This window comes from Schistocerca cancellata, chromosome 1 (genome assembly GCF_023864275.1).
Source record: "Schistocerca cancellata isolate TAMUIC-IGC-003103 chromosome 1, iqSchCanc2.1, whole genome shotgun sequence".
NCBI lineage: Eukaryota > Metazoa > Arthropoda > Insecta > Orthoptera > Acrididae > Schistocerca > Schistocerca cancellata.
The window spans coordinates 760,281,761-760,294,631 of record NC_064626.1 but is presented as its reverse complement, the minus strand read 5'-3'; the positions used below and the strand labels follow the sequence as shown (position 1 = coordinate 760,294,631).

The window sequence follows — 12,871 nt, the reverse complement described above, 5'->3', positions numbered from 1 at the left end:
CCCTTCTCTGTATAGTATGTTCAATATCCCCTATTAGCTCTATCTGGTATGTGTCCCACACACTTGAGCAATATTCTAGAACCAGTCATATGAGTGATCTGTAAGTCATCTCCTTTGTAGACTGCACTTCCACAGTATTCTAGCAATACACCGAAGTCTGTCCCCGCTTTACCCATGACTGTGCCTATGCGATGATTCCACTTCAGATCCTTGCAAAGTGGTACACCCAGTTATTTCTATGAATTGGTCGACTCCAGTGGTGACTCATTGATATTAGAGTCATAGGATATTACGTTTTTTCGTTTTTTGAAGTGCACCATTTTACATTTTTGAACATTTAAAGCAAGTTGCCAGTCTTTGCAGCACTGTTAAATCTTATCTAGATCTGACTGAATATATATGCAGCTTCTTTCAGACAGTACTTCATTACAGATATCTTCATTACTGTTAAAAAGTCTGAGCTTATTATTAATATTGTCTGCAAGGTTATTAATACACAACATGAACATCAAGGGTCCCGATATACTTCCATGGAGCACATCTGGAATTATTTCTACATCTGATGATGACTCTCCATCCAAGATAGCATGCTGTATCCTCCCTACCATTAAGCCCTCAATCCAGTCACAAATTTCGCTTGATACCATGGATGATCATGCCATTATGTTTGACCTCAGAATACAGGGTTATTATAAATGATTGAAGCGATTTCACAGCTCTACAATAACTTTATTATTTGAGATATTTTCACAATGCTTTGCACACACATACAGAAACTCAAAAAGTTTTTTTAGGTATTCACAAATGTTCGATATGTGCCCCTTTAGTGATTCGGCAGACATCAAGCCGATAATCAAGTTCCTCCCACACTCGGCGCAGCATGTCCCCATCAATGAGTTCGAAAGCATCGTTGATTCGAGCTCGCAGTTCTGGCACGTTTCTTGGTAGAGGAGGTTTAAAGACTGAATCTTTCACATAACCCCACAGAAAGATATCGCATGGGGTTAAGTCGGGAGAGCGTGGAGGCCATGACATGAATTGTTGATCATGATCTCCACCACGACCGATCCATCGGTTTTCCAATCTACTGTTTAAGAAATGCTTCTGCTTTAGTCTTTTCCGTAAGATTTTCCAAACCGTCGGCTGTAGTACGTTTAACTCCCTGCTTGCTTTATTCGTCGACTTCCGCGGGCTACGCGTGAAACTTGCCCGCAAGCGTTCAACCGTTTCTTCGCTCACTGCAGGCCGACCCGTTGATTTCCCCTTACAGAGGCATCCAGAAGCTTTAAACTGCGCATACCATCGCCGAATGGAGTTAGCAGTTGGTGGATCTTTGTTGAACTTCGTCCTGAAGTGTCGTTGCACTGTTATGATTGACTGATGTGAGTGCATTTCAAGCACGACATACGCTTTCTCGGCTCCTGTCGCCATTTTGTCTCACTGCGCTCTCGAGTGCTCAGGCGGCAGAAACCTGAAGTGCGGCATCAGCTGAACAAAACTTTATGAGTTTTTCTACGTATCTGTAGTGTGTCGTGACCATATGTCAATGAATGGAGCTACAGTGAATTTATGAAATCGCTTCAATCATTTGTAACAGCCCTGTATGTTACATGGTTCTATAACAAATCAATGTCAAGGGTACTGGACAGTAGTTTTACAGATCACTTCTACTATCCTTCTTGTAGACAGGTGTGATCTGCACTTTTTTCCAAGAACTGGGCACCATTTTTTGTTCAAGGGATCTATGATAGATTATGGTTACAAGAGGAGCTAACTCAGCTGCAAAAATGTCTTCCTTGTCATAACCATTCTCTCTGAACACATCTCCAATGCTGCTGTTCATACTGTAAGTGGTTGTCATCACAAATAATCTTTGCTCTGTGTAGTAATGTGTTCAGGATTGCTTTCTTGTGTACCAGATGGTGAAAACTATAATCATTCAAATATCGATCAGTGTTCATTGGCTTGCTGTACACTGAATGACCAAGCCAGCCTCCTGCCTTTCACTCAACTAAAACATCTAAGAATGGTAACTTGCTACCCTTCTACATCTACATCTACATTTATACTCTGCAAGCCACCCAACGGTGTGTGGCGGAGGGCACTTTACGTGCCACTGTCATTACCTCCCTTTTCTGTTCCAGTCGTGTATGGTTCGCGGGAATAACGACTGTCTGAAAGCCTCCGTGCGCGCTCAAATCTCTCTAATTTTGCATTCATGATCTCCTCGGGAGGTATAAGTAGGGGGAAGCAATATATTCGATACCTCATCCAGAAATGCACCCTCTCGAAACCTGGCGAGCAAGCTACACCGCGATGCAGAGCGCCTCTCTTGTAGAGTCTGCCACTTGAGTTTGCTAAACATCTCCGTAACACTATTACGGATACCAAATAACCCTGTGACGAAATGCGCCGCTCTTCTTTGGATCTTCTCTATCTCCTCCATCAACCCGATCTGGTACGGATCCCACACTGATGAGCAATACTCAAGTATAGGTCGAATGAGTGTTTTGTAAGCCACCTCCTTTGTTGATGGACTACATTTTCTAAGGACTCTCCCAATGAATCTCAACCTGGTACCCGCCTTACCAACAATTAATTTTATATGATCATTCCACTTCAAATCGCTCCGCACGCATACTCCCAGATATTTTACAGAAGTAACTGCTACCAGTGTTTGTTCCGCTATCGTATAATCATACAATAAAGGATCCTTCTTTCTATGTATTCGCAATACATTACATTTGTCTATGTTAAGAGTCAGTTGCCGCTCCCTGCACCAAGTGCCTATCCGCTGCAGATCTTCCTGCATTTTGCTACAATTTGCTAATGCTGCAACTTCTCTGTATACTACAGCATCATCCGCGAAAAGCCGCATGGAACTTCCGACACTATCTACTAGGTCATTTATATATATTGTGAAAAGCAATGGTCCCATAACACTCCCTTGTGGCATGCCAGAGGTTACCTTAATGTCTGTAGACGTCTCTCCATTGATAACAACATGCTGTGTTCTGTTTGCTAAAAACTCTTCAATCCAGCCACACAGCTGGTCTGATATTCCGTAGGCTCTTACTTTGTTTATCAGGCGACAGTGCGGAACTGTATCGAACGCCTTCCAGAAGTCAAGGAAAATAGCATCTACCTGGGAGCCTGTATCTAATATTTTCTGGGTCTCATGAACAAATAAAGCGAGTTGGGTCTCACACGATTGCCGTTTCCGGAATCCATGTTGATTCCTACAGAGTAGATTCTGGGTTTCCAAAAACGACATGATACTCGAGCAAAAAAAATGTTCTATAATTCTACAACAGATCGAAGTCAGAGATATAGGTCTATAGTTTTGCGCATCTGCTCAACGACCCTTCTTGAAGACTGGGACTACCTGTGCTCTTTTCCAATCATTTGGAACCTTCTGTTCCTCTAGAGACTTGCGGTACACGGCTGTTAGAAGGTGGGCAAGTTCTTTTGCGTACTCTGTGTAGAATCGAATTGGTATCCCGTCAGGTGCAGTGGACTTTCCTCTGTTGAGTGATTCCAGTTGCTTTTCTATTCCTTGGACACTTACTTCGATGTCAGCCATTTTTTCGTTTGTGCTAGGATTTAGAGAAGGAACTGCCGTGCGGTCTTCCTCTGTGAAACAGCTTTGGAAAAATGTGTTTAGAATTTCAACTTTACGCATGTCATCCTCTGTTTCAATGCCATCATCATCCAGGAGTGTCTGGATATGCTGTTTCGAGCCACTTACTGATTTAACGTAAGACCAGAACTTCCTAGGATTTTCTGTCAAGTCGGTACATAGAATTTTACTTTCAAATTCACTGAACGCTTCACACATAGCCCTCCTTACACTAACTTTGACATCGTTTAGCTTCTGTTTGTCTGAGAGGTTTTTGCTGCGTTTAAACTTGGAGTGAAGCTCTCTTTGCTTTTGCAGTAGTTTCCTAACTTTCTTGTTGAACCACGGTGGGTTTTTCCTGTCCCTCACAGTTTTACTCAGTACGTACCTGTCTAAAACGCATTTTACGAATGCCTTGAACTTTTTCCATAAACACTCAACATTGTCAGTGTCGGAACAGAAATTTTCGTTTTGATCTGTTAGGTAGTCTGAAATCTGCCTTCTATTACTCTTGCTAAACAGATAAACCTTCCTCCCTTTTTTTATATTCCTATTAACTTCCATATTCAGGGATGCTGCAACGGCCTTATGATCACTACCTTCCCCACCTCTTTAGTAAAATTAACGAGCACGGTTGACATGTGGAGTATCATGCACAAGCAACATATTAGACAAAGGGAGCTTGACAAGTTGGGCATAGCTGAGAATTGCCTGGAAAACAGGTACAAAATACAGTTTCATAAGGTAAGTCTTGGCTCATGCATCAAGACACTGGGATTCCATTACAAAGGTGGCAGCTGAGATTAGAATAAACAGCAACAATTTTAACACAGACAAGTACACACTTAGTAGGGCTTGGGGATGGGCACTGGATACTGAGAGAAAGCAAAGACAGATGCTTGATGTTTGTAGGGAGGTTTGAGTGGGAGTTTGAAACATGGTGCCAGCCCCTTGTGCCACTTGACATCACTCAGTCTCATGGCAGGCCAGAGCTGCTAAGATTTGCTCAACTTGTCTTCTGTGTAAATGTTGTTTTGGCCCTCTCTGGTTGGTGCCATAGCCTACAATCATGCTTATATGAGTGGAAAACTGTACCAGCCCCAGCGATCAGTGCTTTTTACTCCTGATGACAATTCTGGAGATAGCCATTGAAAGCTTGGGTATTTTATTTGAATTGACACAGTTGAAAACCAAGAAGATTTTGTTTTGACATGCTGCTGTGAAGGACTCCAAGGTCTTGTACTATAATCATCAATAGTAACCTTAATCATGCTTCATAGAAACTTTTGGCCACATTTCATTATACATTTATGTGAAAAAGTATATTTCTGATAAGTTTTGGATGCTTGCAAATGTTTATTTTTGAGAAAAATTGTAAATTATGAGTGTTGTGCATAACCTATTTCACAGTTACTATAAACAATGACATATTATAAAAGTGAATCAACAAGCTTAATTTAAAGTTATTTGTTTACTGTTCTGTAAAATATTGCACCTAGGGCAATACAGCCCCACTGTGTCTGCTTTTCTTGGGTACATAATGAGTTAATTGCTCTTGATAAGCAGCTGGAAATTGGCCACGCTACAGTCAAGCAATTGGAACTCGCTGTGAATGGACATGTTGGAAGGACTACCAAGAGTCATGTACCAGATATACCTCAAATGATAACCTGTTCTGTGGACATTGTCTCTTCTGTAGGAAATACAGGATCTAGCACTACTCATCCACTTGACTGTGAATTGTTCATGAGTGGTAGGTCTAGACATCCTACACAGGGGAGGTACAGACCAAGGAGAACTCAGGATTCACTTAAAACTTCCGGGCTGATAGGCCGTGGTCGAAGTATAAAACACTCTCCTGACGTTTCGTCTATGACTGCGGGAGAAATCCTCGGAGGTAAAGCGGCGAACTACCTCTGAGGATGTCTCCCGCAGTTGGAGACGAAACGTCAGGAGAGTGTTTTATACTTCGACCACGGCCTATCAGCCCGGAAGTTTTAAGTGAAGACAATACCGGCCGTGAAAGCTTACATTGTATGATCAGAACTCAGGATGTTACACCCATTGTAATTGAAGCTGTACCAATGAGTCTCACTTCACCTGCTGGTAAATGTGCTGCCTCCGGTCAAAGGGGAAAAAGGGGGGGGGGGGGGGGTAAACACAAAGGGTAGGGGTCTATTAATCATCGGCAGTTCAAATGTATCGCAAATAATGGTACTCTTAAATGAAATTGCAGATGAAAAGGAACACCATGTGCATTCAATATATATGCCTAGGGGCCTCATTCAGTATTTTGGAGAGACTATTCCAGCAGCCATTGAGTGAACAGTGTGCAACCATTGCAGGTTGTGGCACATGCTGAGACAAACAATGCCTGTCATCTGGGCTCCGAGGTCATACTTGGATCATTCTAGTGACTGGCACAGAAGGTTGAGAATATCAGCTTGCTCATGGAGTTTCAACAAAGCTCACAATCTGCAACATTGTCCCCTGAACAGTTTGTGACCTCTGGTATTGAGTCAAGTTGAAGACTTAAACCAGAGACTGCAAAGGTTCAATGATGAGCTAGGTTGTGACTTCCTGGACTTGTGGCATAGGATTGAGAACTACAAGGGTCCCCTAAATGAGGTCAGATGTGCACTACACATCAGAGGCCGTTACCCAGATAGCTGACTCTGTGATGGGTGGACATAAGAGATTTTTTTGGATTAAGTAACTTTCCATGATAATGATAGCTGCAAGAGACCTCGAAGTATCAGTGTAAGGTCCAAAGAAATACACCAAAGATGAGAGTATTAAAATTCTAGTGTTTAATTGCTGAAGCATTCACAAGAAAATGCTCCATTCACAAGAAAATGCCAGAGTTTGAAGTGCTCCTAAAAAACAGTGAAGTTCATATTGTACTAGGTACAGAAAGCTGGTTAAAACCTGAAGTTGACAACAAGGAGATTTCATGGAAAATTTGAGCATATGTTGAAAGGATAGGATAATGGGAAATTGATGTGGCATACTTGTCACAGTAGACAAGAAACTCAAATCCATCAAGATAGAAATTGCATGCAAGATTGTTTAGGAAGGCTTAGTATTGGGGGAGATTATAATTGGATCCTTCAATTAACCACCAGCCTCACATCCTCATGTAACCCAGAACTTCATTTTGCTTATATGTACATTCCCCCAACATTCTGTAAACATTGGAAAGACTTTAATCACCCAATAATCAATTGAGATAATTACAGTTTGGGATTTGTTAGTGGTACACATGACAAGACATTCTTTTAAACATTATCAAATGCCTTCTCTGAAAACTGTCTACAGAAAATAGCCAGGATCCCTCTCATAATGGAAATATATTAAATCTAATGCAAAAAATACATGATGTCTGCATTGAAACTGATATCAGTGATGATGAGACAGTTGTAGCAACAATGATTACCAAAGCACAAAAGGCAACTAAAACAAGTAAAATTATTTATGAAACTTCCTGGCAGATTAAAACTGTGTGCCGGACCAAGACTCGAACTCGGGACCTTTGCCTTTCGCAGGCAAGTGCTCTACGAGCTGAGCTACCCAAGCATGACTCACGCCCCGTTCTCACAGCTTTACTGCAGGAGAGCTTCTGTAGAGTTTGGAAGGTAGGAGACGAGGCACTAGCAGAAGTAAAGCTGTGAGAACGGGGTGTGAGTCGTGCTTGGGTAGCTCAGTTGGTAGAGCACTTGCCCGCAAAAGGCAAAGGTCCTGAGTTCGAGTCTCGGTCTGGCACACAGTTTTAATCTGCCAGGAAGTTTCATATCAGCGCACACTACGCTACAGAGTGAAAATCTCATTCTGGAAAATGATTTATATTTTCAGCAAACTAGATAAAGAGGCAGTAGTGTCATATCTTAATGAGGAACTTTAAAATTTTTGCTCAGGACAGAGCATACAGAGGAATGATGACTCATGTTTACAATAATTGACAATGAACAGGACTGATATGTACCCAGTAGAACAATTCCATGTTATAGAGTCACTGTAAAGAAACTTCTAAAATCAGAGAAAACTACATAATAGGTGTAAAACAATGTATAGGGTTATAGATTGATGTTGAATGAAATGCATTTGACTGTCAAGAGATCAATGTGTGAAGCTTTCAGTGACTACTGTAGCAGAATATTATTGAAAAGTCTTTCACAAAACCCAAAGAAATTCTCGCCATATGTAAAGGCTGTTAGTAACACCTAAATTAGTGTCTAGTCACACGCGGACTGAAGTTGAGGATAGAATTTTCAACAGTTCCTTTACAAAGAAAAACCCTGGAGTACTGCCCCAGTTTAAGTTTCATAACACTGAAAAGATGAGTATCAGTGGTATTGAGAAACAGTCAAAATTATTAAAAACTAACACTTGTTGAAAGAAAGCACAAGTCATAATCATTTCCATAAAGGGTAGCAGAAGTGAGCCACAAAACTAGTGTCCAGTAGCCTTGACACCCATTTGTTGTAGAATCATAGAATATATTCTAAGCTCAAATGTAATTTGTATCACAAACAGAACCAGAATGGATTCTGAAAACATCGTTGACAAGGATGCGATCCCCCATGACTAACTGGCACAACTGCCACCCATTTATGTTCCCATAATTATTTGGTGGCACCTGAAAGTGAAGCTTCATGTCTAAAAAATGAGTGTGCAATAAATTAAGAAATCACTGGCTACAGAAGTGGATTTTTATTCTATAAACAAAGAAAGAACTCTATAACAACAATATCTGTGGCTATGTAATAAATCATCCACCTACTTTTTTTTTCACATTTTTGCGTTATGAGAGAAATACTAAATATTTAAATTTGTTGAAATGCACAGTTTTGGTTGTATACTAGTGACAAAATTCCATTTTAAATTTTCTGCTTTCTTATACATTTGGTATTTATTTGATTTCCGAGCTTAGAGAGAAGAGCCTGCCACTGAATGATGTTATCATAAAAGTCAGAATAGCTCATTTTATAATTATAACAACAAAAATAATAAATTCTTGACAATATAATGTAACTGTATAAATTAAAAAAATACTCTCCAAGGAGTGACAGGAGAACACACACATAAAAAAAGGTTTTACTTACTTGAGCTTCCGGAGACAGTGGCCCCTTCTTCTGGTGGAAGGGTTGAAGGGGAAGGAAGAGGGGTGAAGGAAAAGAATTGGAGATATTTAGGGAAAGGGGTAGAGTTCATAAAAGTCACCCAGAACTCTGGGTCGGGTAGTCTTACCAGATGGGGTGAGAGGGAAAGATACGTCACATCCCATCCAGTAGATCTCTGTTTTTTTATGCATCTGCTCAGGGAGTAGATTTTTTTATAATTTTGTAATTAAGAACACATTTTACTATTGACTGAACTGTTGATACTTGTAATCTATTTCATTCCTTAGAGAGAATACTCTTTCCACACTAGCATTGTGTTCGTGAACACTGAAGGTGAACTGGACCGATTTAGTAATTGCAATTACTGCTCTATACACCCACACTGTTCAGAGAAATTGGTCTATGTCTCCTGACATGATTTGCTAGACCAGTTATCACTATTACTGTCGTCGAAGTTGAGGAAGCAAAACTGGCCAAACAATGCACTATTGTCTATTGATTACCCTTTATCTTGCAGAAATATTACTGTCTTTATCACTTCATTCAAAACAGGCTCTGAGTCAGCAACACCCAATTGAAATTGGCAAATCCTTTGAAGTTCATTGACCATTTTTTAAAATAATCCACAAATGTTTTGTAATACTGTTCAATATGATAATGAAATTTCTGAATGTCCCTAGCTGATGCAACCTCTCTTTTCAGCAAGATAGATGTCATTTTGAGTGGCACAAATTTTTACTCTTTATGCCATCATATAACTCCGACATCTTCCAAAATTACAGCTACTTCTCTAATACTGCTATCTGTCTTCTTGAGTTCAAGTATTTATCTCTGAAATACACTCATATGACAGTCCAAATTAGTGTTGGCATAGCCACCACAAAATGCTAAGCACTTACTTTTATTAATTTTGTTTTCCTCTACAGCAGTGATGCAAAACTTGCTTATTACAGAGGCAGTTTCATTTGGAAGAGAGGGAATTTCAGTGGAATGCGATTTGATGCCGTAAGATACTGAATAGTTAATGAAAATATTTTCTCAGCTTTGTGATTACTAGCACCTGTAACTACACCAAAATAACAGGCCTTGGAAAGATCATTGCATATTGGTTCGACAGTAATGGGTGCTAACACTGGTTTCATAACTGCTGTTGATTTTGTTCAGCCCAATGTCACATTTTTCGCTGCTCTGGAATCATTACAAAGTTTGGAGCTTATCCTAGAAGTACAGTCCACTGATTTCAAAGACATGTGTTGTTTAACTGTATGATAGCATGCTGCTAATTTCGCTGTGTCACTAATTTGGCCTGTTTAAATGAATTTGAAACAAAATAAGTGTCCATTTTGTTCAAAGTGCCTGCAGACTACAAGTCTGATTTATGCTGTATGCTAGCTTAATGATCCTTAATATCTGCTCTTCCCCCATGTAAAACTGAAACACAGCACCTACAAATTACACATTCTACTTCATAGTCACTTCTCCCTTGTTTTATCAAAAACCATCCTCCTGAATATTTTTCTAGGAATGAACACTTGTGTTTTGGCATTCTGAGTTTTCTTGTAACAACCAAATACTTTAATAACAAATTAACTATGATATGACTCAGACAGAGAAAAAGAGAACCACATTGTTACAAGGCTTGAACTGAACCAAGATATGGGACAATAATGGAAATTCAGCAGCACTGCCATGCCATGATACTCCTTAAGGGACTCAGTCAGCTTCAATAATAAAAACTTTCATTATTTAGCTAATATAGGACCACACAATAATTCTGAGAAAAAATAGGTATGAGAATATTTCTCTGATATCCAGAACAAACTGCCACCTGAAAAACCCGAAACTGGGACGGACACAGAAAACTGGGACATCTGGCAATCCTAATATACCTCATGCTCTTTTCTGAATTACAAATATTCTTTTTAAGTAGTTACCTTATGCATGTACCCATACATAAATTGAGCAGGACACATGTGGGAGTGCAAGTCCATAGTAAATTGACCTGAGAGTTTTATTATACACAACTTTTATCATGTCGCTTATGAGGAAAATTTGTTTGTTTATCTTTTACACAGTAAAAGGCAAATGACAAATTCTTCTCAATAATAGTTCTTAAAAATGTTTTGCAGTGTACTTCATTAATTACCTTTCTATTTATTTTAAAATTTAGACTGTACATTTCACTCTGTTTAGTCTGGGACTCTACATATGTTGTTTTAGACAAATTCATAATTAAAGATGGTTTTGTAGTACATATTTTCATTTTCAATACTCAGGTCTGCTTCCTTTTCAAGTAATTCCTTTGTCTAAGCTGCACAGGTCATTGTTGTTTCATCAGCTTACATTGTAAGTATCTGATTTACGTTGTCTGAGAAATAAGTTAAATAGAGAATAAATAGTACTGCCCTGAGTGCAGGACCTTGTGGCACACCACTTTCAATAGTTTGTAACTCAAGCATGTAACTGTTCACATTTCTTCAATTAGTATCTTCGGTTTCCATGCACTGTTTGCCAACCAGAATGTACAACTTTTTTATGAAATGAGATTTCCTTCAAATCTCATACTGGCTTGAAATGATTCATGCACTCAAATGCTTTAGAGAGGTCCATGAGGATCCCACTAGTTTTCTATTGCCTGTTAACTGAACTCAACACTTGTTCAATGAAATCTGTTGTGTCCCAGTAAAAGTAGCTCATCCGTTATTTATAATTCTGATTTTTGAATTTATAATACTAAATTTACAGGACAATTGTGAGCTTAGTAACACTGACATAGACTATCTGGTATGAAGTTAGAATGTTTCAAGAACAAATTTAATGAAGTTTTTAAATGTATAATTCCCTGAACATGCAGTCGCTTCAGGTGTGCTTTGTTTAATATGAGAAACAAGAAACAACATTTTGCACTTACTTCAATGTTTTGATATTTTTTAGGCTCGTAATACCTTTTACTTAATGCATAGAACACAAGACTTGACTCAATGCTTATACATGCATTAAGACACAGAGTTTAAGAAGATGATGGACAAAAATTTTATACCATTCTTATTGCAAAATAGCAGAAAGTTCACGTAACAATGATGGAGGTGGATACTGCTCTCCAAAGTAGACCAAAAGACTCAATAATATTGAGATCTGGTGACTGTGGTGGCCAAGGGAGATGCGTCATTTCATACTTGTGCTCACAAAACTGTTCTGACCTATGTGAGCTGTATGAACATGGGCCTTGTCATTGGGAAACCCACGTTGTACTATGGAATAGACCTGACCAAAAAAAATGGCTATATAATCCTTGGCAGTAACGTGATCTTGCAGAGTAACCAAGGGGCCCTTGGAATACCACTATATGGCTGCCCAATCATCACCGAACCACCGCCATATGTCACTCTTGGGATACAAACTTGGCCAGGAGCTGGAAACAAATGGTTCAAATGGCTCTGAGCACTATGGGACTTAACATCTGTGGTCATCAGTCCCCTAGAACTTAGAACTACTTAAACCTAACTAACCTACGGACATCACACACATCCATGCCCGAGACAGGATTCGAACCTGCGACCGCAGCAGTCACGCGGTTCCAGACTGAAGTGCCTAGAACCGCTCGGCCACACTGGCCGGCAGCTCAGTCTAAAATAAAACTTATCCAATCAAATGACGTTCTTTCACTGCTCCATAGTCCAGGTTTTAAGGCTTCGGCACCGTGCTTTCCTGTTATGGACATTTGCATTAGTGATAAGAGGTTTGAATTCCAGCTCACCTGACATTTCCCTGCTTCTGGAGCTCCCTCCATGTTACAGTAATTATTGTAAAAAGAACTGACATCAGCTTATTTCTACAACTTCTAATTAATGATATTGTGTGACATATAACTGTTACTGAACAGAATTGTTACATTAAAAAATAATTTTACTTACATGATGTATCCCTCATGTGTGATGATTTTTGTAACACTGGAATTCTGCAGTGTACTGCCAGGATTGTTTTGGTCAATAAAACCAGCTTTTACCTAAGGAGTTAAAAATAAGCATTTTTATGATAATCAGCAGTTACACACTAAAGATACAAAATGATTATTATGGTCTTTAAATACTTTCATCGGTCAGCAATTTGACTCCAGACATTAATCTGAAAA

General features: G+C 39.5%; 1 protein-coding gene across 1 annotated transcript in view; it reads right to left on the bottom strand.

Annotated features, from left to right (window-relative positions):
- The window catches only part of LOC126186363 (trypsin-1-like), a 171,465-nt gene that overhangs the window by 54,407 nt on the left and 104,187 nt on the right, over window positions 1-12,871 (bottom strand). The window contains exon 5 of the mRNA XM_049928202.1: window positions 12,654-12,745. Within this exon, the coding sequence (XP_049784159.1) occupies window positions 12,654-12,745 (92 nt within the window). The remainder of the gene's footprint in view (window positions 1-12,653; window positions 12,746-12,871) is intronic.